This window comes from Lipotes vexillifer, unplaced genomic scaffold (assembly GCF_000442215.2).
Source record: "Lipotes vexillifer unplaced genomic scaffold, Lipotes_vexillifer_v1.1 scaffold948, whole genome shotgun sequence".
NCBI classification, from domain to species: domain Eukaryota; kingdom Metazoa; phylum Chordata; class Mammalia; order Artiodactyla; family Lipotidae; genus Lipotes; species Lipotes vexillifer.
Genome location: NW_006793764.1, coordinates 365,688 through 392,889, shown reverse-complemented (window position 1 = coordinate 392,889; position 27,202 = coordinate 365,688). Strand labels below are relative to the sequence as shown.

At 41.4% G+C, this 27,202-nt stretch overlaps 1 protein-coding gene across 1 annotated transcript in view; it reads left to right on the top strand.

The window, feature by feature from the left end:
- Positions 1-27,202, top strand: part of SMARCA2 (SWI/SNF related BAF chromatin remodeling complex subunit ATPase 2) — a 161,112-nt gene that overhangs the window by 12,363 nt on the left and 121,547 nt on the right. Inside the window, exons 4-8 of the mRNA XM_007466755.1 lie at positions 5,851-6,106; positions 12,821-12,947; positions 15,156-15,329; positions 16,440-16,613; positions 19,431-19,601. Of these exons, the coding sequence (XP_007466817.1) occupies positions 5,851-6,106; positions 12,821-12,947; positions 15,156-15,329; positions 16,440-16,613; positions 19,431-19,601 (902 nt within the window). The remainder of the gene's footprint in view (positions 1-5,850; positions 6,107-12,820; positions 12,948-15,155; positions 15,330-16,439; positions 16,614-19,430; positions 19,602-27,202) is intronic.

Below are 27,202 nucleotides of genomic sequence, written 5' to 3'. Positions count from 1 at the left end.
GAAAGAGTTCAGATTATTATTATTATTTTTATTATTCTACCTTCTGAGTTTGTAAATGTTTCTTTTCTGGTAGAGAAACTCTTAAGAGTTGCCTACTAGAAGGATAAACTCATCTTGTTAATTGTAGATGGAGACTTAGGAATGGTTTTTTTAAAGAGCAAGAAAGTATCGCGGCATCTCTAGGTTTCGGTGTGTTACCACAGTGCTCTGGTAGGTGGAGGACCCCATGGGACCAAAAATCAGAGATGGAAAATGTTGTACAGGAAAACCATGCATAAAATGGTAGTTTGAACACTCAAGTGTGTTCAGAAGCTTTAAAACTGTAAAAACTAGCTCTCAGGAGTGCAGCCAGAGAGAAGCAAAAATGTATGTATGTCTATGCATGTGTGTAGCTTGTGCCTACTGAGTGCCTGCTAGCTTACCTTGTACTCCACGCTCAGTAATAAGTACCTTGCACGTGTGGCACATCTGGGGTATGGAGAGTCAGGATTCAATGCCAGCAGTCTGACTGGAGAGCCCATGGCCTTACCCCCTTCCCCATCCTGGCTCCTTCATGACCAATAGGCTCATGACAAGGGAAAGTCTCTCTCCCAAGCTCTGTGTACCAAGTGCGGACATTTCACTCCTGTGCATAGGAAGGAAAAGGATCTCTGCTCCTTTTTGAGAGCCTTTTTTTTTTTTTTTTTTTTTTTTTTTTTGCGGTATGCGGGCCTCTCACTGTTGTGGCCTCTCCCTCTGCGGAGCACAGGCTCCGGATGCACAGGCTCAGCGGCCGTGGCTCATGGGCCCAGCCGCTCCGCGGCATGTGGGATCTTCCCGGACCGGGGCACGAGCCCGTGTCCCCTGCATCGGCAGGTGGACTCTCAACCACTGCGCCACCAGGGAAGCCCTGAGAGCCTTTTTATTCATACTCTAGACACGGTGTCAGCAACATTGGTGACCTTGATATCCTGCATCTCAGTATATGAGGAGCATTAACTAAAGGAGTTCCCAGTAGAGGCTGAATGGTCATGGTCAGATTGTTGATAGTTTAAGGTGGAAGGAGCAAAATCTGCGCCTCCCAAAAGGTAATCGTGAGGGACCATGTCACACAGGCACACTTCCGCGTGCATCGCATCTTGTCCTGCGGTATCCCCTCGTCATGGACCTCAGCGAGGCTTGTTATTTTTAAAAATGACCTACGCACAATAGGAAAAGTTTCCAGGGTATTGTTCAAGAAGACAGCAAGCTAAGTGATTTCGTTGAGAAACCCTTTCGGCCAGAGTCACCACAGTGAGATCAGATGACGTAGTAAAACTTAAAGGATGGATTTTCAGTTAGCCGGACACTTGTATATAACAAAACTTCACATCCTAAGCAACACAATCCTGGGTGCATTTTCTGGATCATTTCCAGAGAAGAGGGCTCCATTTTTTTTTTTTTTTTTTTTTTTTACCCAATGCGTACATCTTCCCTCGCCAGGGTCCTGTCATTAGGGGGAACTTGTTTTGTTAGTCACTGCTCATGTCTTTTGTATTTCCAGCAGTCAGGCTTCATTAGAAATGAAAATATTTGGGCGGATAGTGCCAGAGTGGGCAAAGAGGCTATGGATAAAGGAGGAAAGAGGATACTTTCTTCAAATAGAGCAGACTCATTCCTGCCACTGGGAGGGGGAGGTTACATTGCTCATCTTGTGCCCAAATCTCAGATTTCACAGGGAGATGATGACCTTACTTGACAAAGACACTTTTTTTTTTTGCATGGGTATTTCGGACAAGTCCAAGTAAGACAAAAAAAAAAGGATTTTTAAGTTAACATTACTTGTATTAATTGTTTATCCCCCTCCTTTTCTTAAATAAAGCAATATAATTGCTTATAAATGCCTCTGCTAATATTTCAGGAAAAAATCAACTTAAGTATGTCAGCTTCACTGGTGGTAGCTGTGATTCCATTTTTCTCTTGTCCGATTTGCCAGTGTCATTCATGTGTGAAGAGAATCTTTTTGGCTGGGGTGATCTGCCTCAAACCTACTCCAAAGTTATCATTCACCACAAGTGCCACCACCAGAGAATTACAGTTTGACTGGCGGAAGTGTGCACTGAACAAATAAATAACTCTGGTCCTTGCCTGCTATGGGCTTCACTCAAATCAAACCCAGCGTTTTTCTTTTAATTTTGATTCATTTTTCTTTTTAGAGACGAAAGCAAAGTTCAAAATAGGAACTGAAAAGTTTTGGGTTTTTTTGCGGTGGGTAGGGAAGCCTTCATGGTAGAAAGTGAGAGATTTATTGGTAATTTTTTTCAGTGCTTGTGCCTCTCCTGCTTCCCCCTCTCCTGTTTTTAGTTATCTAAAATTTCTTCGTATGCTTCATTTAAGCATCATTATTACATTTATTTTTTTCAACCTCTGGAAACCACTTAAATCCTTGTCTAATGCACAGACTGTTATTTGCGTAAACATCCTTCTGTGCAGAGGGTAAAGTGGGAACTCTGTACAGAAATTCTGTACCTGTGAGACTTAGGTAATTTAATAAGTTTGTGTACCTGTTTCTTAAATTCAGGCATCTAATAAAGATCCCTCCCCCCAACACTTAGCTGCTGTGGGACACCCCTCAGGAGAGTCAGGGCGTATACCTACCTTGACTTCTAAAGTGAGGACTGACTGGAAAACAGACACATTTTGTACCTCTGACAATTCAGCCTAACTTGTTTATATTGGCGAGGGAATAGGAGATAAGCTAAAGAATGTAATTTGTCCTCCATCTGAAGATATCAGGGCGTGAGTTCTTATCATTTTGCAGACCATGAGTGTCTGTTGTCGAGATGCTTTCTGTTGATACAGAGAAAATCCATTCAGGCACCTCAACTGCCTGAAGGACAGGCAGAACACCTCATGGTTAGGTAGTTGTGTTCTGGGCATGTCTAATTGCAGCAAGCTGCAGTCAGTCCCCTAGCCTCTGTAAAGAGAAGTTTTTATGTAATCTGTTGGAGGGAGGATAAAATAGACCCAGGCAGTAAATGAACTTGCAGTTTTTAGTTAGAAAGGAGTTTGCTTGTGACTGATGGGGGATTAGCAGGAAGCACATGGCAAGCCGACTTATCTGAGTGTTTGTGCTGAGTTGTATTAAACTGTGGAAACATTTTGAAGTTTGCTCTAGAAGAGTGCACTTCCAAATTTGCCGGCTAATACAGTACCAAATTTCCTTGAAAGCCTTTCTTTTGCTGTGGAGCTTTTCTGAAAAGCTGAGTGATTAAACTAGGCTTCTTTACCTTGGTGTCCTTGGTGGCAGTAAAAATGACCAGAGCTGAGGGTTGGGCACATAGCCACATTGTCTCATTGAATCCTCACTAGCACCCTGTGAGGTGAGTACTGTACTGTACTCCTACTGATGAGGAGACTGAAGCACCGGGGGCTAAGTAACTTGCTGAGGCTCACACAGCCCGTAGGTGAAACTTACCAGTTATTTTGGAAAGAGACAAGGTGCACCTTGTATCTTTTGGAGTTGTAGTCCTTTTGGAATTGGAGATTTGAATATCCAAGTCCACATTTTGGTCTCTCTGGCTTCTCAATTTTAAGGGTCCTTCAACCACATAAGGATGTCTCTGTATTAATGGATTAAAGAAGCCTAGCTGTGTGTATGCATCAGATCTAGTTCACAGTCATGGGCTGGATGGAAATGGCTAGATTTGGAACCAGGGATATCAGACATGCTCTGGATACGTCCCTTTGATTGTATGGTTTTAAAAATAATGACTTGAATATACCTCGAGGAGTTGGCACACATATAAGTATTAAAGTACATAAGTACTTTAAGTACTTTAAGTATTAAAGTACATAAGTACATAAGTATTAAATACGTAAGTATTTACAAGCCATAATGCTAAACAAGAAGACGCCCAGAGTAAGTGAAATGTGTACACTATTGCACTGGTATGGCTTTTATTGATGACTTATTTAAACTTTGAGAACTGAATTTAGGGTAATTAGTATGATATCAATCTTATCAGTAAGACCCGGATTTTCTTTTTATTAAAGGGCTTCAGTGTATTAAATCTATTATTTGGTATGCTCATACAAATTCTTCAAATATTTTTAACTACCAATTTCTTGAGCTTATTAGGGAAATTCGTAGAATCACAGAGAATCAAAGTAATTGTTAGAAATCTCTATCTCCTCTCTTTTGGCTCAAGCAACCCAGATAAAAAATATCTACCCTGTTTTAAAGGCCTCGAGGGAAAATATAATAAAAAATGTCCCTCCATATCTCATTCCAATGCTTAACAACCTTAAGATTTAATGTTTAGAAATTGGTTTCTTACATATGGATGAAAGAAACTAAATCTGAAATATTATGAAAAGCTATGCATTATGTAAAAGACCTCCCATTCAGAAAAAAAATCAGAATGTACTTAGCTGAAAAGAATCTCTTTATTATAATAGTATATCTACAGTGCCTAAAACAAAAAAAAACCAGAAATGCATTTTTCCCTCCAGACTTTTCATCAATCCTAGAACAAGGGCTACAGATTACCTCAAGAAGTCTTAACTAGCCCTAGGTCTTTGGGAAAGTTTTACCTAATTTCAGAAGGAAGTGAACAAAAGACCAACAACACTACACACTCACACGCTCACAGACACATATACTCACACTCACACACACTGTAGTTTCCTAAGCACTTTCTTCTAACTCTTCCAATTCCTCCTGTCAGAATGTTTGCTATATCCTTGCGTTGCCATTTAAGCCCACTTCTAACTGGTGTTTGCTGGAAATTGAATAAATGCGTCTACTTTCTCATAATGTATGTCTTTGTATGGTTAATTATTAAGTCGCTCTGAAGTATAGAGATGATTAGTTTTGTTACCGTTTAATAATTTTAATATTTCTCCGGAAAGATATAGAAAACACTTGGAAGAATGCCCGTGAGGGTTTTTAACATCTGCTTACTGAGATTTTTTTTTTTTTTAATTTACTAACCCCTCTGGTAGCATCACTAATTTTATTTATAACTTTGAAGTAAGTAAAAATTCACCTAAGCGGAGAGATGGAACGCTTATTTTAGGTCCAGACCTAGCAATCAATTTAAACTCCTGAAGTTTAATGTGGGAAATTGCTTTAAATTAACTTAAGTGCCTTTTGATAAGCTTAATGATTGCGTATCCCTTTATTCTGATAACATGAGAAAAATGCTCTCTTGAATCTTAGTATTTGCTAAGTTTTCTTAGGTGGAATGAGCAGATTCTTTTTTCCCCCTGCACTGAATGTTTTCAGAAATATTTTCTAATATGTAGTAAAATATTAAAGTTCCCTATATGCACTGATGAATACAGTTTATAGTTCATTTAGGGAAAATGCATGCCCCTTTTAGTTCACGTCAGAGGACTGGAGAGCTGCTGCCTGTACTGTAAAGCATGGGTTCTAACAGCAGGGCTCTTCCACGCTGGGATGGAGGGGGCTTGTGGTGTAGTTTGCAAAACGTGATTTTGGGACCACACCCAAATTGCATCCGACTGGTGGGTGACTCCCTTGCTTTTTCAGAACCCTGAATGCACCTGGAATTATTTTTTAAATCCCGCTGTAGACCTATACTAAAAGCTGGCTGTACCTTCGTTAATCAGTTTATTACCTAAGAGTCATTTTTGGGCCATTTCCCTTTGGGATAGATGCCAGCTTCTTTTCTTTTTCTTTTTTCTTTCTTTTTCCCCTTTCCTTTCCCCTCCTGCCTTCCTCATCTTCCTCCCTTCCCTCCTGTTTTCTTCTCGTGAGACCTTTACTTGTCCCCATCGCCGGGCTCGCAGGGGGCAGCGGGCAGGCCGGGTATGGGCACGGGGTGCCTTTCCTCCCGAGCTGCCCATGTCGCTCTTGTCCCGCAGGCCCGGGGCCGGAGCTGAGCGGCCCGAGCCCCCCGCAGAAGCTGCCGGTGCCCGCGCCCAGCGGCCGGCCCTCGCCCGCGCCCCCTGCAGCAGCACCGCCACCCGCAGCCGCCGTGCCCGGGCCCTCGGTGCCGCAGCCGACCCCAGGGCAGCCCTCGCCCATCCTGCAGCTGCAGCAGAAGCAGAGCCGGATCAGCCCCATCCAGAAACCGCAGGGCCTGGACCCCGTGGAGATTCTGCAGGAGCGGGAGTACAGGTAATGCACCTGCCCCGGGAGTAAGATGCTGTGTTCTGGCAGGTACCACCCAGCCTAGGGGGTCAGGTGTCTCCTGGTGTTGTGGTCATTCTTTTCTGTGGGACCAGGGAAAGGCCTAAGGGAAATTGCAGAGGCCAAGACTCAGGCTTGAGAATGATTTTAGAACAAAGTCTCAAGAGAAGAGTTTCTTTGCCACTGGGGTGGGGGTGAGGACCCTCTTCTGGGGGTTCTAGGTTCCCAGGACTGTGCTTTTCACTCATTCAGTCAGAAAACTTTTATGCACCCCTATGACATGCCAAGATCAAAAGTCCAGCCCAGAGTTCCTAAAGATCCAGGAAGGCCGTTAGCCCACGCTTAGATTATGCAGTTTCCTTCTGGTTTGTCAGTTTGTCCTTGAATGGTGACTGTAAGCGGCTCAGATGTTGAGTGTTCTGTTGGCCTAACCTTCAGGTTAATGACACATCTAGTGATACTAAAGCGGTACTTCAGTAGCATGATATAATGTCTTCTTTGATTGAGTTCATGCATTTGTTGGTCTGGGGCTTGGTCTAGCTTTTGGGCTAGGCCCTATGTAAGTGTCTTCACATGGGGTCCTTATTTAAACTCTTACTCCAAAAACTTCATTTTCACCTGATTTGGCACATTTATCTAAATCAGGGATTGGCAAACCTTTTCTGTAAAGGGCCCTAGAGCTTCTGTCATAACTACTTAGCTCTGCCCTGATGGTGTGAAAGCAGCCGTGTTGGCTGTGTTCCAGTAAAACTTGATTTATGAGAACAGGCTATGGGCAGGGTTTGGCTCACAGGCTGTAGTTAGCAGATCCTTGATGTACATGGTTAATGTCAACCAAAAAGAGAGTCCAGTAAGTACTGAGTCAAGATAAGATGAAACGAAGATCACGGTTTTGGGAGTCAGCCAGAAAGCATGCTCTGCCACTAACTAGCTGTTAGCTGTGTTGCCTTCCTCAAGTTACATCGTTTTTCTGTGACTCAGTTTCCTCCTATGTTAAAAGAGGGTATTATAGTATCTTTTGTAGGGAGAAGATAAAATGATACAAGGACTTTCAATACATATTAGCTGTTATTATTATTTCCCAAGTATGATTTAAGTTAAAAGACAATTAGGGTTTAAAAATTATAGGGAATGTTAGTAAATAATGTCTAGGAGCCCTTTAAAAACATTACCTTACTCTTTATTGGAAAACACGTGACTTATCTTGTTATTATATTAAAATACTAAGTTACCAGCTTTAAGAGTTATTTTGAAAGAAATCACAGTAACTTGCCATTAAATGTGCGTACCTTTTTGGATGAAGAGTATAACTTTATTCTCACTGCTATTACTAATCCTCAATTAAGAGCTTTTATGTTTCTGTTTTCAGCTTTTCACGTATCCCTGGAGAGCTAGATACCCATCATCAATTGATATTTCAGTGTTGATAGGCAGATTCTGTTGGGTGAATAATCTCAGTGTGGTATAAAAGTCAAATATTAGCACTGTGTACTCATTTGGGGCAGACAAACTGTATTCATATGCAGTCCTTTCTTTATGTTGCTATTGAATAAAAAAGTCAAAAGTCTTTTTTTTGAAAAGACAGTAAATGAGATAGAGGGGTATCGTTTGGTTACTCTGAAATTCTGACTTCCTAAGAGCTAATGTTGTTTTCCCACCTTGAAGGTACAGAGCTACCAGTCCCTTTGTTAAATCACATGAACTACCCTTGTAACACAGACACTATACCTAGAAATACATCCGGATTTTTTTCCCCCTTATTCATCCTATGTTGTGTGTGTGTGTGTGTGTGTGTGTGTGTGTGTGTGTGTGTGTGTGTGTGCATGCTTACTGACTCCTAAACCTTCTTTTTTCATCTTTACCAGAATTGTATTTGCAGGCCTTTCTTGTAATGAGCTCATTTTAGCACTTTTTTTGAAAATGATCTTAAGGGATGGTCTCCTAAAGTATTCAGTATTAATTGGTACTATTTAGCCTATTCCAGTGTGTGGAAAGCTTTTGTCCTCCACACCTGTGTCAATTAAAAAAAAAGGGTATCTATCAGTATCTTTTAAATTATAAGCGTTGCAGAAGGTGGTGGAATGGCTATTTTTCATATTATTATTATTACCTGCATACAATAAAATATACCAATTTTTTTTTTTTTCTTTTGCGTTATATGGGCCTCTCACTGTTGTGGCCTCTCCCGTTGCGGAGCACGGGCTCCAGACGCACAGGCTCAGCAGCCATGGCCCACAGGCCCAGCCGCTCCGCGGCATGTGGGATCTTCCCGGTCCGGGGCACGAGCCCGCGTCCCCCGCATCGGCAGGTGGACTCCCAACCACTGCGCCACCAGGGAAGCCCCCACCTGGCTTTTGAAGTGATTGATTTGGCAAGCCTGGGTTCAAAAAGCTGGTGGGTCTTTTGGCCTGAAGTTTCCCGTGGCCATCTTGAGAAGAGGCTAAGGTTTACACTGGCAGGGTTTTGTAGGGGCATCTTTTGTCTTCAGTTATAGAGCAGTAGCTGGCTTCTGCCTCTATGAAGATAAATTGTCCAGCTGCAGAGATTAGTTATATTTATCCCTTAAAAAGGGTTAGATTACGTCCCTTAGGCACTTGTAAAAGACAGCTAAAAAACTCTTTTTCTTCTGCCCCTCTTTGAGAGAACGGCTTACTACTCTTTAGCACTGATAGGAAGAGTCCAGTGTATCTTTGTCTCCTGATTGAGGATTTGAGCAAGGTCTTTAAAAAAGTCTCTTTTATAATTTCATAAACTTGGTTTGAGCAAAAATCACCTGTCAGAAATTCTTTAACAGATGTTTGTTTCTTTGACTGTTGTAATATCACTTACCTTGTCTATGAAAATTGAAAGGAAATTGTCAGAATCTTAAATTTTTTACTTTTAAGTCACTTGGCCGCTTTTCCTTGTTCCTCATAAAATCAGAATTTTGACAAATTGATCTTTTTTCAGTAATAGCATAAATAAGTTTCTGCGTATGAACACTTTGCCTCAGATCTATACAAGCTCTTCAGTTAAAAACATTTTGTTCTCATTTAAATTGGATCCTTTCTTTTAGACCATCCTTTTCTCATGATGGAACTATACTGCTTTTCTCTGTAGTAAGTGTCAGTGACTGGTTTTTTTTTTTTTTTTTGGTGTTTTGGCATGCTTTTTCGGCCCTGTCAATGTGCCTAACTTCAGTTCTTCCATCTAGGATTAGAGGGTTGGTCAGAAGTGCTCCACGAATTATCACGTTAGCATGTAAATTACACAGATGTTTGCGTGAGAAAGAAATATATTTCACATTGAAAGGAGTTTATATCTGAAGAGCATCTTTGAATTATGTGAGCCCTCTTTGGTATCAAGTCAGAATTTAGTATGAAAACAGTAGTATAGCCTCCTTGCCTCAGGAAGCCAGCATAGTCTCTTACCGTGTTTTTTGTCCTGCCCTGGTCTCCATTACAACCCTGAGAATCCCTTCTTAGAAATCACCAAGAGCCGCTTCATCAGCAGAGTTGCCAAAAGTCAGTCTCCCTCTCTCTCTTTTTTAAAAAGTGTCACTCAGCTCCTGGAAGGAACAAAATGTACCAGTGTCATTTTCTGTTCAAATAACTCTCCTACAGGAATCATAAACTTCTCCTCTGGACCTGAACAAATATCTGTCGCCTTTAATGGAACTCTTTTTCTTGTCAGAACAGTAAGCCCTCTTGATTTACTGTTCAATCTGTACGAAAAACCTGAGCGACCTAATTCTGCTTCAATTTTCTGTACCCGTGAGGACCCTAAATGAGTCTCCCGCAGTTATGCAGTATTACATCTGTTGTTGTTTCGGCAAGTTTAGAATTTAGAATCCTGAATCTATCTCCTTATCGGGCTACCTGCTGAATCCCACTGATGGGAAGATGAACTTGTCTGGAGAGGCGCATTATTTAAAGCGAAGATTTCTATTAACCACCACACACACGCAGATAAAATTCTCTATGTAAAAAGAAGCCCCTCCTGTACCTTTGCTACTCCCCACACACACACACCGTGTGCTGAATCGAATGCATACGATTTTACTTTGGAATCTACCCTTCCTCTGCTCCTATAGTTTGCACGTTTGCACTTTGAACTTCTTGCCTCCCTTTCATAAAAGAAAGGTTCTTTTGTGCTGGGGAATCTGAAATTCACTGACAAATTACTAGGCCCTTCGGGGATGCAGTCATTTCAGGAAGAAGTGCACCCCTCCCACCCCCTCACCCCCTCCCATGCCCAAGTCAGCCAAGGCTCCATCTACCCCACTCCGCACCTCCCCACCTCCCTACTCCTCTCTGCTCTCCAACTCCCCCCGCTCCCGGTTCAGTGTGATTTAGTCTCTACACGGTCAGCCCGGTTGTCCTAAGATTATTTATTTAGGCCTAGTTCCATAGTCCTTTAGATGATTAAGGAAAAAGCAGCCATTCTTCTAATGTAGCACCTGACCCACTTTGTCAAACAGAGTAAAACACAATACCAAGGGATAGTTTGAGTTCTGGGATAGTCAAATGAAAAGGGTCTGCAATAATCTAGAACCAAGGAAGCAGAATAACCATATCTCACCCTGCTGTAGTATCTAAATTTCCTTTAGTATGGCCTTGACGCTACACAAGTAAAATTATCTTGGCTTAGTTTTTTTCCCTTTAAATTATGTATTTGAGAAGAATCTGTTATAGATTTTTCTCTTAATATCCTAATTGTTAAGATCCATCAGCCATTTCTCTATTTGGGAATTTTTGGTTATGTGCGTATTTAAGAAATTGAATTGGATAAAGAAAGTAAAGGTTTGTTTCATACAAAGAAAAATTTTAAACTGCGATGAGAATCCCATGAGTATCAATAGTAAAAGGAATGTGGAAGAAGGTTGAGAGAGTCTGAACAATTTGATCAAGAGAATAAATTGATGTAAGTTTATTGTTGTTGCTTGAACTGACACATTTTTAGTCTGTTGCATGGTTAAACCATTTAAAAGTACTATTGTTTGTGTTGGTATGCATAGTTGAAATAACACACAATAACAGTAATATTAGTAATAACACATTATGATGATAAATCATTTAGTAAATCCGAATTAATAACATGTATATACCAAATAAAAGAGGAATCTATCAGAATATTATTGTCAATGAAGTTAGTGAAAAATGATGTATTACCCTTACTATCATTTTTAAAGTTTTGAAAAAGATGATATTTTATTTCACTACCAAAACAAACAACTCTTAAGTTTTTTAAAACGCCCTCATTTGGGCTATATGAACTATATATTTGGGCTATATGAACTATTAAGATATTTTGCAACATCTAAGTCACAGAAGGTTTTACTTTTTTATATCAACAGACAGCATCATAAAGGTTGAAAAAAGCGTAATATTAATTTTTAACAGAATCTTTAATTATCAATTTTTATAGTTGAGTTCCAAGGGAGTTTGCAGTTAGGAAGTATATTTTAATTATCTGCAGTATCGTTGCAGTGGTGTTTGTGTCAGGCCAGTGAGGGTTCCAGCCTTGGCTCTCTCCTTTACTGGCTCTGTGAAGTCCACATGTTTCTTAATATCTCTGAACTTCAGTTTTCTCTTCAATAAAATGGTGCATTTACCTTGTAGAGGTGTGTGTGTGTGTGTGTGTGTGTGTGTGTGTGTGTGTGTGTGTGTGTGAGAGAGAGAGAGAGAGAGAGAGAGAGAGAGAGAATTAAATTGTGCTTTAGATGCACCTAACTTAGTGTAGTTACTATTAGTTTAGTTTAACTTACTACCTTTTACTGTTCTTTCTTTGTCGAAATCTGTTCCAAGACAGTTTTGCCCCAAATTTGGGGGGAGGTCATTCTAAAAATAGATTTAGATGGCATGTAATTATTTGTAAGAATAGGATCCAGGTGAACCCTAAAACCAGTTTCTATGACTAACAGTAGTGGTATCCCAAATGAATAAAGTAGCAAGTCTTTTATTTTCTATTCTGCCTCTATTGTGAGGAAGTACTTATAGTTCTGTTTTTTGATGATGTCCAGAATGAGACTCCCCAGCAGTCCTTTCCTGGAAACTCCTAGTTTTTAAAAACTGTTTACTATTTACTGCTGCTCCAAACCTGATTTTTAAAAATGCCTGATTTGCCTTTTCTTTTCTCAAGCAAGCACTGCTCGCAGAGGAAATGGTTGTGGCCGGTAGCACGCTCTCTCTCTCTGAATGTTTTGGGTTGGCTGGTTTCTGTGACCTCAGCACCTAACACTGCTCTTGTTCACTCAGCTTTACTGGCTGTCATCGTCAGCATCTTGGCAAGGAGGGCAAATGGCCCCATTGCCTTAGGACAGAACTAGAAGTTAGAAAGAGAACTCTGTCGTCTCAGCTCTGCACTCTGGCTGGCCAGGCGTTTGGGAGCAAGTCATATTTTCCTGTCTCATTTTCTCTCGCTCTCTTCGGAGGGAGCCGTGGGGCTTGACTTTCCTCCTAGATGTATTCTGAGCCTTCCTTCCTGGCTGTTAGAAAGAGGTTGTGAAGAAGGCCAAAGTGTTAAGTAATATAGCACCTGTGTCTGCATTAATGCAAAGGTAGCTTTTCTCTGTTTAACATCAGATAATCTAGTTGGGTATCAGAAATCGGCCGTCAGTATCTGGAAGGTGAACTTAAACCTAAGGTTGTTGTCTATCATTTAAGACCAGACTGTAATGTATATTTCCACCTTCCCCCTCCCCCATTTTATTATCTCCGTTAGACTTCAGGCTCGCATAGCCCATAGGATACAGGAACTGGAAAATCTCCCTGGCTCTTTGCCACCAGATTTACGAACCAAAGCAACCGTGGAACTGAAAGCACTTCGGTTACTCAATTTCCAGCGTCAGGTAATACCTTTTCGCCAGCACATCTGAGGTGCAGGAAATAAATATAATTGTTCCAGAGTGTGATCTGTGTGTTTCCTTAAGTCGTTCAATATCGGTATAAAGATATAAACTTAGTAAAAGACTGTATCTTTTCGACCAGCAGCACAGAACTGAAAGTAATGAAGACTAACTGCTTATTATTTTATTTTTCTCTTCTGTACATCAGAGATATTTTTTTCTTCCATATTATGGTTTCCAAAGTCAGAGTTACGGCATTTTGTTACTGTAGATGAAACCTTGAGAACAGATGGGATAGCTCATGTTTGCCTTTATGGTTTCAAAAAAAAACAGGAAGGTGATAGGTCAGAGCTTCTTTGTAAAGAGAAATGTAAAATCGTAGCCATGACTCTGAAAATCATTTTAACAAAGACGAAAGCCACTCAACTAAATAGCTCATTGTTTATAGAAATACATAAAACTGGTTTGTGACTGTTGATTATTCGTCAACACCTACTTTTGCAGCATTTTATCACATCAGACCCCCATATTTGACTTATCAGTGAATTTGTATCTATTGTTCTTGCTATGGTCTTAGTAGTCACTGATTAAGAAAGGCTATCATAGGGGCTTCCCTGGTGGCGCAGTGGTTGAGAGTCCACCTGCGGATGCAGGGGACACGGGTTCGTGCCCCAGTCCGGGAAGATCCCACGTGCCGCGGAGCGGCTGGGCCCGTGAGCCATGGCCGCTGGGCCTGCGCGTCCGGAGCCTGTGCTCCGCAACGGGAGAGGCCACAGCAGTGAGAGGCCTGCGTACCAAAAAAAAATGAAAGGCTAGCATAGCGATCTATTTGATAATTGCTGAATCAGCAGGAGACTAGTGGAATGAAGTAGGGCTAATTTTCACTTTGGTGAGTTTTGCCTTCTCACCACAAAGCTTCAGGTCCCCTGGTCGTCACACAGCGGCATTTAACCAAAGGGGAAAAGGAATGCTTCCTCGCCAGTCAGATGGGCTTGTTTGGTGAAGGTCTCGGGGCATGCAAAATGAATAATTAATGACTGAAAGTAGTTTGGAAGTACTGAATTACATGACTTGGTCTATTGGAGGATGTGAGTAAAATCACAAGGCCAGCCCTCTTGCTATTGTCATATGAACTTGGAAATACGTTTTGCCTTGTTGGTTATAATATCACGAGAGGGGCATCGTGGTGGCTGGCGGCTACTTGACCGTAGGTTTGTGAGAGTAGATTAGAGCTTAACTTAAAAACAAAAAAAGAAAGGAAAAAAAAGAAAAAGAAAAAACTTTCTGCACTCCATTTGCTTCTTTCTTACAGGTAACTTCATAAAATGCCTTGATAAGCTGTTTAATAAAATTTTGTTAAATGAGTATTTTCAGGAATAAGATTAGATTCAAATTAGCTTCACTATGCTGGATTCTGCTTGGTTTCTGGTTTTTGCTTCATATTATTGAAAAATCTGTTATCTGTGAAGTTTTCCAATGAAATTAGCTGTAATGGATGCTGATTTCAGATTCAGTCGAATTGCTATTTCAGTGCATGTTTCCACCCCCGACCTTTTACCACCACATAACATACAATATGAATGAAATACTATATTTCTGATCTAAAAGAAGTCCATAATACAGTAAAAAAAAAAAAAAAAAAAAAAATTAAGTATCTTGCAAAGAATATCATTGTTAGGAGTGGGAGGAAGCCCAAACTAGTATTTCCCGTCTTTTACAGGAGATGATGAATTAGCACTGTTTGCATATCTGCAGCTACTTTACATGAGCAGGAAGTAACTCTTCTATTCTTTTTTGCCCAGCGTTGTTCACATTCATCTTTAAGCGCAAAGAGAAAGTTAGCATGGCACTTAAAATGAAGTAAAAAAATGTAAAAAGCTTATTAACTAATTAATATCATTAGGATAATTAAATAGAGTGAATCAATTTATTTGAAAGCCAAGACATCCTCTACTTACTTACTGATTTATTTTCTTTACTGTTAACAGTGCCGTACTTGCTCCCCCTCTGAATTTTTTGGAAAGAAAACTTAGAGCATCTTTGAAAATACCATATACATTCAGCATGATGTAGTCCCTTTGTTTCCTAAAAGGCCAACTGTGATGGAGAAACTCAGGGAGTCACCATTCGGCTCCGCTAAATGGAGGGCAGGGGACGACGGGGGTCTGGCCTCCGTCTGGGGAGGTGTTCTAACTGCTCCCCTCTTGACAGCTGAGACAGGAGGTAGTGGCCTGCATGCGACGGGACACGACCCTGGAGACGGCCCTCAACTCCAAAGCATACAAACGGAGCAAGCGCCAGACCCTGAGGGAAGCCCGCATGACAGAGAAGCTGGAGAAGCAGCAGAAGATCGAGCAGGAGAGGAAGCGTCGGCAGAAGCACCAGGTACTTGGGCCTGGGCTCTGGGTGCCCTGCTGTTGACAGAGATGCTAACCAAGAAACTGGGCGGAGTCAGAACCACTGAAAAATGGACAACTATGGGCAGTGGGGACATCACAGAAAGGATCCTGGGATCCTTACGTAGTCCAACCACACCATTTCATAGATGAGGAAACCTAGGCCCAACCAGAGTGGTAGGTGACCTCCGCAAGGACACGCAAACGGTCAGTACAGGATAAGGGGGTGGGGGGGACCCTGCTTTCTGAATTCCAGTCACGTGTCCATAACCCCATGGGATGCTGCTGACTGGGTAGGCACAGGCGGGTTTCCTAGAACAAAGTCCTGGGGAAGAGGGAACTTGGGAAGAAGCGGGCAAACAGTTATTTTTATCACAGATATAAATATAGTGTCCTGGGCTTTTCAAGGGCCCAGTTGAAGGTTTCACAGGGGCAGATATTTTAAAACATTCCTTTCTAGGGATTTGGGAATATTTTGATGTAGGATTTGATCTCGTGTTGTAATCCTGTGAATTTTACTTGTTTTTCTGTGCTTAATTTAGTGCCTTGATTAAGTTTTGTTTTGAAAAGTGTTGGACTTAAGTGTAAATAAGGTTATAAGTTTCCCCTTCTTTATTTAAAAAGTGGATGCAAAAGATATATGGCAATTTTAGCTTCCTATAAGACTTTTTTTGAGGGACAATTCTAAGGTATTTAAGTGAGAGCGGAAGAAACACTACTTTTGTAACACGCTTCTCACTGGAAACACCCGTCTCCCTGAGGTTTACCTGGGAGTGATTTGCTTTAAATTTTATCTTCACTGTTTTGTAGGTCTCTCTCAACCTTTGATCTTTCCATTTTCACGTGGCCACACCCTCAAGGCCGGGGAGGCTTCTCTTCCACCGGCTGGCACCAAAACGAACTTTGAGATGTCATCTTTCCCACCACTACATAGCCCACACCTCAGCTATGGAGACACACCAGGGCACCTGTCCCAAAATAGGTTCTAGTCCCCCATGGCTGTTCAATACACAGAGTTTCCCTGTACTATGATGCAACCTCAAACGACATTGGGAACTGAATTTTAAGCCTTCTCTTCTCCCCGCTTTGGATCCCTTAGGAATACCTGAACAGTATTTTGCAGCATGCAAAAGATTTTAAGGAGTACCATCGGTCTGTGGCCGGGAAGATCCAGAAGCTTTCCAAAGCAGTGGCCACTTGGCACGCCAACACTGAAAGGGAGCAGAAGAAGGAGACCGAGCGGATCGAAAAGGAGAGAATGCGGAGATTGATGGTAAGGGGCCTGCCTACAGGAAGCCAGGAAAATGCTCCCCTCACGGCCATCTGCACTGAGAATGTTAAACATGCTGTAGTAGAAGGAGAGAGTAAAAGCTGCTTATCAAATATACTAATCCATTCCTTTGAACTTCACAGGGATGGAGTAAAAATATCTTCCCTTTCCTAGACAGTGCAGTGCCACAAATCTAGGGCTACCACTGATGAGTATAGGGTTTCCATGTCCTAGGGTGGCACTGTTATTCAGATGATAGCTCTTTTTTTTTTTTGGCGCTACGCGGGCCTCTCACTGTTGTGGCCTCTCCTGTTGCGGAGTACAGGCTCCAGACACGCAGGCTCAGCGGCCATGGCTCACGGGCCCAGCCACTCAGCGGCACGTGGCACGTGGGATCTTCCCGGACCGGGGCACGAACCCGCGTCCCCTGCATCGGCAGGCGGACTCGCAACCACTGCACCACCAGGGAAGCCCCAGATGATAGCTTTTTACAGAAAGGCAGGTACTATATTTTGTAGGAGTTTTGATCACCAGACCTGGAAGGATGGAAACGGCAGTTCTTTTTAAAGTGTTGCCTCTTTGAGACTAATGACACAAGTTGTTTTGAATGAATATCTCATGAAGTTGTGTCTTGGAATCTAAGAAGTTCTCCTTTTTTGAAGCCGCTGGTGCTTCAAAATTCTGACAGAAATTTTTCTCTAACAGTTTAGAAAGTGGTTTTTAAGTTAATTTTGAAATGCTGCTTTTTTGATTATAGCCGTGTTATTGTCAAAGGCTATTCATGGGTCATTTCATTTCCACTGTTACTTTTTAATGGATATAGAAACACAGAAGGAATTGGTTTCTATCACTGGCCTGCGTATTTGAGTTTATTGGCCATTTATTTTTGGAATCGGACCTCAGGGCACACCGTGGATTTTAGAAAAGTGTGTGCAATGTATATTGATAGGAGACCTGCAAATTCTATCTGGGATGTAATGCCTGGGTATTGGATGAAGATAAAATCATTAGCCGCAACCCATAATTATGTCCCTGGAAAATTCCAAATGGCATAGTCTTCCTGGCTGGTATTACGGTTTGCGTTTGTTTGTCATTAATTTTTTTGGATTTCGGAGAGTGAACACCATATTTTAAAAGGCTCTGTGTCCGGGGTCTACTAAATCTTACCACCTTCTCCTACCTCCCTCTCGTTTGGGGGGAGGGAGGGGACCAGGAGATGGCTAACTAGCTGGGGAGACCATTTTATAGTATTTGAGCAGGGAACAGTCAAATTTGTCTGATTCAACTGAAGTGAAACTATATTAGAACTTCAGTAACAGATTGGCTTGACACTAATGATTAGGCATTTGCAAATCATTAATTTTCGCAATTAAATGATGGAATATACAGATAACAGAGACACTGAAGTTTTTTTTTTTATCATTCTTTCTTCAAGTGAGATCAACCATAACCAAAAGCAATTACAGTTGTAATAGCATTTGAGGTTCACGCTCATCCATGGGGCAGACAGCAGCCAGACGGAGTGATGAGGCTGCTGTTACTCGGGCAAATGCTGGAGGGACACCCCTGGACTGAAAAACCTAAGCTTCTCTGTAAGGAGCTGCCTCTTAAAGATTTTGCAGTGTGTTCCTTTTATCCTGCATCACATGAGGAAGATATTTTTGAGATGTCCTTTTATTGGGATGTATAAAACGATTTCTCTGGAAATGACCCAGAAGGCATCAGTTTTTATTCCATTTAACCTCATAATATTGCTTAACAGGAGGTAGAAGTGGGAAGTACCGTGTCTGTTTTAGGGCTCAGCACTGTCAGGCTTCAGGTACTAATGACTTGTCTCCAGTCATCTGGGCCCATTATGCAGTGCTGACCTGTGACCAAAATCCCTCCCAATCAACCACATTTTTCATAAATTCATTTATTTATTTAGTTTTGGCTGCGTTGGGACTTCGTGGCTGAGCGCGGGCTTTCTCTAGCTGTGTCGAGCGGGGGGGCTACTCTTGGTTGTGGTGCCCGGGCTTCTCATTGCGGTGGCTTCTATTGTTGCGGAGCACGGGCTCTAGGCGCGCGGGCTTCAGTAATTGAGGCACACGGGCTTAGTTGCTCCGCGGTATGTGGGATCTTCCCAGACCAGGGCTCGAACCCATGTCCCCTCAGGTGGTGGGTGGATTCTTAACCACTGCGCCACCAGGGAGGTCCTTGTAATGCTTTTAAGTTTAAGAAGTTATTTGTTCAAAACCTATTCAGTTCCTTGCCTCTGGAAGTACTTATTGAAATATTTATGAATGAAAAGCTATTACGTCTGGAATTTGCTTCAGGACAAGCCAGTTTGGGACTGCAGGGGGGAGGTGGGGGAAGGGCTGCAGCGAAACAAACGGGAGTCATGGGGAGTTAATTTTTGTTGCTTGGTGTTGGTTATATGAGAGATTATACTACCTTCTCTACTTTTGATTATATTTGACACTTTCCAAAATATAAAGTTAAGAATAAGTTTCCGATGGTGAATCCTCAAATTTTAACACTTTTTGCGCAGTTAAAGGAACACAAAAGCATGAAAAGTTGGCTCAGAGTGCTTGATCGCACCACATAAATAGTTATGTGTGTTGACCTTGCCGTGAACTCTGGTGTCCCGGGGCATAGGCATCGTACCTCCATGTGTTCCCCATTCCCAGACAGGGTGCGAGAACTCGGGCGGCCGGAATCATTCGGTGTGTGCTGCGTGGACCACCGAAGTTCAGACCATCGTGGGGGAGGGATGAGTGGAAAAAGGTGTCGTCTGCAAACTTTTATTATGTTCTGATCACGCTCTTCTTTCCTTAATAGGCTGAAGATGAAGAGGGCTATAGAAAACTGATCGACCAAAAGAAAGACAGGCGTTTAGCGTACCTCTTGCAGCAGACCGATGAGTATGTGGCCAACCTGACTAATCTGGTTTGGGAGCACAAGCAAGCCCAGGCGGCCAAAGAGAAGAAGAAGAGGAGGAGGAAGAGGAAGGTGAGCACCTGAGTGGCTGTGGCTGAACCAGGGGACGTGTGGTCGCCGACCAGTTTTAGGCATGTCTTGCCCTTTAATGAGTACTTCCTACTACACTAATGGGAGACTTAGATGCTTATATCACAAACATTGCTGATATAAATGGGTTGATGTACTAGGTGTACTAGGCAACATTTTGGAGATGGTGGCGTGATGGACAGGATGTATATTTGGTTCGTATTTCCACTGTTTCACCCAGCATTCAGAAACTAAGTACGCACGGTTGGTAGAAAAAGGAAAACCACGGGCACAAAGAAATGTTTGCTCAAGTGCAGTGCCAGCGAGGCAGGGGACTGCTGAGTTAAGAAACTGGAGTGAAAATGAAGACGAAAATGCTGTGTTCAGATTGAAAGGAGCCAGAGGAAGATGGAAGAGATAGCCTTGGGATACTTTTAGAACATATTTCAGCCTGTTTCTTTGCACAGACAGCGATGCCAAGATTGTTCGCTCAGTTCAGCTGCCCCGGTTTTACACTAAGGTAAATGTGCAAGTCAGCGTTTTAGGTCATTACAGAAAACAGTGAATAGTCTTATGTAAAATAATCCAGTTTATCATGAGAAACGAAGGGGTGAGATTTAGAATCTCTACTCTGCAGATACTATATCTCAATTCAAGGGTAACCTGTAAATATAGAGCCTCTTTGAAGCTTAAGTAGTCTGCTAATATAGTTCTCGGTGGATATTTTGTTTTCACGGTCAGTTCTGATTGGCCCCGGTATAGACATCATCAGGAAGTCTTCGTTAGAATTGTGAAGATTGAGGATTGGTAGCGTTTAATCATTTCTCCTCTGCACTGAATAACTGAACAAAATGTTTTTCAAAAACATAATTAATTTCATGGCTCCTGAATTCTCATACCTGTTTCATAATTAAGGAGGAGGAATAAGTGATTGAAAAGGCACCTTCTGCACCTGATTTCTTTAGTATAAGATAGCTTCCCTTATTGTGAAGGTGAACAAGGGATGAGTCAGGGCTTGCATTTCGACATTTCTTTGGTGAGGAATACCTCATTTTCTTGTCAAGGTCGCGTTATAGACTTTGCAAAATTCCAGCTCCCGATTTCTGACTTAAAGTTGGCACATGGCAAGCAGATAGCAATTCTGTCGTATTCCATAGGTGGACCCCATGAAATGGCCATTTTAGTTTTTCCTGATCCTGAGGCATATTTTGCAGAGACTGTCACAAAAAGGTCACTGTTAGTGTTTTTAGTACTACCATTCGTAGTCTGTGTTTCTTTGTGATTAAAAGCTAATGGCTCAGATATGAGCTTCTGGCTTTTAATTAATGGACTGCTGCAGTAGTATTAGATTGTTATATCATCATAGGCAAAGAAAGATACATAGTTGAGTTGTAATGATTATGCCTTTTTTTTTATGTTAGTCTGTACAGAGCAGGAACCTGTCAGTATTTTTCCTGATGCTGCCAACACTGCATCATCTGTAGGTTGACTCTCTACCTCCAAACTCTTGCTTTCAGGTTTGCTAATAGCACTTATTCTTTCTGTTTCATGTATTTGCTCAGAAAATATTAACTGAACACTTACTATGATCTAGGCAGGATGCTAGATGCTGGGGGAGAGAGAGTACAAGTGGTGAGGAAAAGCACTCTTGCCCTCTTAATTAATTAGAGAGAGACAGACATTAATCAAATATGCACCCAAGTATATAATTATAAACTGTAATGAATGCTGTGAAGGAAGGCGGGGAGTAAAACTGGGACCTGGTTTCCTGGCAAACGAATAATAGGTACCCAAGCGACTCCAGTCTGCCTGGTGGCTGTCTCTGGGCATCTTCCGCTGATGAGCTCACATGATGGAGTGTGCAGAATTATTGGTTTATTAGCAGCCCTCTCCCTCTTCCCTGACATGCCCTCAGGATGCCTCGCATCTGAGCTCCCCCTGCCCACAGCAGGACCAAGGAGATCAGGCCGTATTTCCTTCCTGGGCCATCTTGCTGGGAGACCTTGGATAAAGAAAGGACAAAAAGAAACTGGGCTCCTTCCTAGACCTTCCTGAAAACTGTCTCATGGGGTTTTAAGACTTAGTTCAGAGTGAGTTACCCAATTTTAGATGTACCTTAATTCAAGTGCAAAGAAAATGGATGCTTTCAAAAGCTGATTATTTGACACTCTGGATTACCTGGAGTTCCACTTCCCTCCATTAGAGTGAATGATTGAGAGCTGTTTGTTCCAGCTTCTCTGTGTCAGGGAGGGAACCTGCATGTGGACACTTAAAAATTCTGTGCTGTCCCTTTCAGCATTTCCCATAGAAGTGAATATCATGCTGTACCTATCCGCAGGTTTTGTTTTGCTTTTTTTTCTAATGAAGTAAGGCATCCCTAAATCTTTGTTTTGAGAAAGCTTCTTTACTCAGTGAACTAATAGCATTGAACTGGTGGCAACACTTGTAGGACAAGATACAGGTAACTTCAAGACGTGTGCCGTCAAGGATAAGTATGGTGGACCTTGCAGTTTAATTGGAAAAGGGCTACTTTTTTACTCAGTGTTAAACTAGTGTATCATTTTTTTAAGGAATTGCCCCGGTGTAACAGAGAAGGCCTTTTTCTTTCTTGGGGAGTTGGTCAGGTTTACCTGGTGTTAGTGAATAATAGAGTGGGTTTCCTTTAACCTCTCAGGACCTTGCTTAGTTTTTCTCTTCTCACCATTAGAGCCGCTTCTATGAAGTATACATTTATAAATCATTCTGAAACTTCTCGATCTCAACCTGTCCTTCCATTAATGCCCTTGAAGTGGAAGAAAAAGAAATAAACTCTATGTAGCTACTTAAGTGTTGGAGGAGGAATAATTTTTCAAGTATTGAAATATCTGATTAGGTGACAGCAGTCTCTGCAGTGTGACAAGGTGAATACACTGTTATGGGTACTTAGCATGACCTGGAGGTCTCCATCCTCTGCCGTGCGAGTTCCCTTATATCTACTGGGGGGCTCCAGGTTGAAATGGCGTTGTATACAAATAGGATTGAACGTGCTAACTTACGAAATTGGACTACTGTCTAAAGCACATTGGCACGCAATCTCTTAAATTCATAACTGCATAAGAAAACATAGAACGCTAATTTGCTGTTATTCCCTTGTAGGATATTTCATTAAGAGATCTGTTACCCAGTGCTTCAGTCTCTTGATCTGTAAGAAGGTGATAGGAACAGGACCTATAGCCTAGATTTGTTGTGAGGATCACATAGGAAAGTTTATCTAAAGCACTTAGAACGCTCCCTGGGACATAGTAAGTGCTCAGTAAATATTAGTTATTTTATCAATCAATTCTGTGGTATTGATGTAGGATCATGATTGTTGAAATGTGGTTATAGGTTTTTCTGAAAATAAAATCTTCTTTTTCCCCTTACTGTATGTTCTCTGTGGTGTTGAGAAAATAAATGGCCACCATTTTTTTCTAGGTGAGGATCAATTAGATATTATTAGGTAGAATGTCTCTTAGGACAACAATGGGCTCCTTGGCTGTGGAGGCCTGCAGTGGGAAATGAGGATTTCTTATTTTTGGCAGACTCTGCTGCCCTCTTCCTCCCCAGATCCTACAAAGAGAATTTTCTAATGATTTGGCCTGTAATATCCAAACAGTAAGGTATTTCTTACAGAGATTTAGGGTATGTCTTTCCTTAAGCTGTGGTTGGGAGCCCATGCCAGCCCCCTAACCCACACACCTACTGCCGAAAAGTCTGGTCATTTAAGAGGTTCAGCTTCCCCAGCTGTTGACTTCAGGCCAAAAATAAAGTATTTAATCCCCTTCCCCCAAATCTTTCACTGGGGTGTATACCAACAGAACTACACCCTTGGTATTTACTGTGACGTTTCTTGGAAACCCATGATACTAATGAGAACATAGAGAGTCCATGGGGGAGTGCTGTGTCAAATGACTTTTTCATCATGGTCTTTCTTTCTGAAACTTATTCTATTCTCTTTCTCTCTCATCAAACACTGTTATACGTGAATCTGTAATGTTTTGGAGGGGGGACCTTTCTGGCATAGTGTATTGACCAATATAGTGATAGGAAATGTGTTTTTCTTTTTCTTTTAGATAGCCAACAATTAGAGAAAAGCCCCTTGGTATAATTTTCAGTGAAAAGAGCATCAAATGCAAAGTAGTAATGTTATTGAGGCATTTATTTTAAATTTGAGTTACTCTCCAGTCCTTCTCAATTCTTTTATCTCTTTTCCCCAAAGATGATTAGCTTATTGCAGTTTTCCCCCACAAGGAGATTTTTGTAGGTGAAAGAAAGGTTCTGAGGCAATTCTGGGCATTTGAGTGTAGTGACTATTGTAAAGGTAGGTGAACACGATGCCATGATGGTTAGATTTATTTGATAAGTTCAGTGTCAAAATGGGTGAAACCAGAAATTTGGATCAAAGTCCGGCTTAACTGGATTGACCAGTTACTTGAGTCAAAATGTTGGAATTGGTTTTCTCTGCAAGGCACAACTTAAGTAATGTGCAATTAATTGCCTGTTAATTTGATATTCTTGGGTATTTTTTTATTGCCTGATCACCTATCTTAATGCTCACAGGTCCTCTTAAGTGACAGTAAAAATAACCCAAGTGGTTTCTGAAAATCTTAGGTGTCCCTCGAAGCAGAATGAGTCTTTAAGATGCCAACACATTTGAATGATGTTTCAGCATATTATAACACCTGCTGGGGGATAACCTGTGTTCACTTTATGATATAGATTGTAAAATATTTGGAACAAAGCTGCTTTCTTTACAGAGTGAGGCTGTTTGTGTCCTGTGTTGTGGTAATCTGCATAAAGTACCCCAGTGAGGCCCATTTTCTTGAATTCAGCTTCCACAGGGTTTTCATGTTTGGGGATTCCTTTCCCTCCACACAGTGTTGTTGATTATTTTATACAGCCTCTGCAAGGAAAGTGGATAGCTGTGCACATAGCTTTGTTCATGAACATTCCTAAAGGAAGGGTATGAATTGACATCGGCCTTAACCGGGAAGCCAAATTGTCTTTCGTTAGGAGTAATTTGCTTCACATCCGATTCCATAATTACATTCCTCCCTCCACCCTCATGAGGGTAATTAGTTCTCAACTTTTTGTGGATAGGAAGAAGCCAGTACAGAGTTCCTTATTCCTGATTAGGGGATGAACTGCAGTCGGTTTTGTTTTTTTGTGTTTGTTTTAATCAGTGGAAATAAGCTCAGGCATCAGCCGGCAACATTGATGGGATGTGTTTGCAGTCACATGCTACAGATTCACTGTATATGAAATTCTCTCAGGCAGCCGCGGCCACATCAGCTGCAGGCCATCCCACCAGGTGCTCAGAGTCTGTCCCAGGTTACTCCAATATCGTAGTACCGGTCACAATCTCTTTGGAGTTGACGTTGAGCAACACACAAAGGGAATTCTGGCAGGGGAAGAGAATTGAGGCTTAAGCACTAGTTTGATGTGAGAATGTGGATTTCTGAAAGCATACCAACCAGAGATTGTCCCCAAACGGAAGGAATTCAAAGCATGATGGGAGAACTTGACACCTCTTGCTGTAGAGTAGACTGCCATCTGGCTTCCATCTCCTAGAATAACATAGCCGAACTGGGTATAAGTACAGGGCATGCAAGGGAAGTCTCATAGAGCACCAGTTCAGATGTGTGTGTGCGCTCTTAACTCTTTTATGACTTGCACATATATTGTCACCTAATTAAAATAATGTTAATTGATTGCATGTGTGCTAAGTGGAAAGTGTTGTTCTTGGCGCATTCATTCATTCATCCTTCAAATATTTATTTAGTGCCTTTTAAGTGCCACGACCCCTTGTAGCTGTGGGAATACGTGAGTGAACAAAACAGACAGAAATCCCTGACTTCGTAACCTTACGAAGCAGTTTTCAGGCAGTGCTATAGCCAGTTTTACATAGACATAAAAGAATAGCCCTCGGACTATCATTGATTCTTTTACATTGTGGAAATTGACACTCTCAGTGGATATTACATGTAACATTGGATTGTACATATTGAAATAGTGATCCAGTCCTGCAGCAGCCCTATGAGGTAGGGACCGCTACTGTCCCTGTTTTACAGAAGAGGGAACCAAAACACAGAGACTTGCTCGAGATCACACAGCTAAGTGTGACAGAGCACTTAGTGACGGAGCTGGCGCTCAAACGCAGTTCATCTGATTCCAGAGCCGACTTTCTGAAGTCTGATATTACATTGCTTCTCAAATTTGATACCAGATAGAAATTTAAAAATTAGTTTAGAGGAATTTAAGTAATGGAAAGGGCCTGATTATGAGGCAGTTTTTAGACGGCACCCTATCTAGTCTACAGCATATTCACAGAAGAGTATTCTTTAGAATAGTTTTGATTCTGTTATTTATGGTCCTCCAAGCTTTTGAATGTACTATTCATTGAAATAGTGATCCAGTTCCACTAGCTAGATATTGGAAAATTGGCTTATTCATGGTCTCATCTGATTTTCTTTGTTGGCCAGATTTGTAGCTAATTTCTGATTTGTATGGAAAGAATGGTGGGATTAATTGACTTTCTCCCATTAATTAAAAGAGTTGCCTGAATATAGTGCCTGAGAATTCCAAAAATGAGATCTTCAGGGAGGCTGGTAGCCGGGACGGTCCCTTTTCTGAGCCTTTCTGCCCTTGTTCTCTGGATCCCTAGCCCAGACATAGGGATGCTTTTCCATGATGGTCATTTCTTTTGTGCTTGTAAATATTTTCAGTTTGGGGTGGCATAAATAGAAAATTAAATTCTTGGGAAATCATAACCAAGGAGAGCATTTCATTTCCTGCTCTTTGGTAGAAGTGCTACATTTTTTTATACCTTGAGCTTTGGCATACTTATATACATGTATTTTTTGCAAGAAAATTATCAAACAACTTTAAAATTTCAGCCATTTACGGGAACTGCCCTTCCTCAGTATGGACAAAAGGCTGGATTTTCACCGCTAAACATTTTCTGTAAAAGCTGTTTTGTCAGGAGACAACTGAGTTATTTTCATGGGAAGCAAAAATGTATTACACACAGTCAATGCCTTAAGTAAACAAAGTGGAGTTAATATTGATTCTGTATCATTATGTATATTTTTAATTAACTAAAGAGCCCAGGGGAGGAAAGCTCATTTTCTTAAATGTCTTGATAAAGGAAATGACTAAAGTTTGTTTGTTTGTTTGTTTTTCTTCTAATCACACCACACAGAATAACTTTAAAATAAGGATTCTGTAAAGGTGATGTTAAGGATTTCACTTGTCGAAGAGGTCGTCATAAATGTAAAAAATTTTAGACTATTTTGTGTCTCTTGCAGTTGAGGCTCTCTCGGGTATGTACAAAACGTGACAAAATCCTAGCTTTTCATTTAGGCTGCCTTTGAGGCACATAAAGGTTAATGGGCTAAGATATTGGAATATTTAAGAAATGGAAGATGACAGAATTTTTCATGAGATCACAGTATCTGCATCAAATTTCCCCATATACCCACTGTGGAAATACTGTATATTATGAAAGCCAATTAGGTAGAATGCTAAAAATTCAGAGAACTCACAGAATTTTGTATGATTTTGCATTTTTATAACCCAAGAGCGGT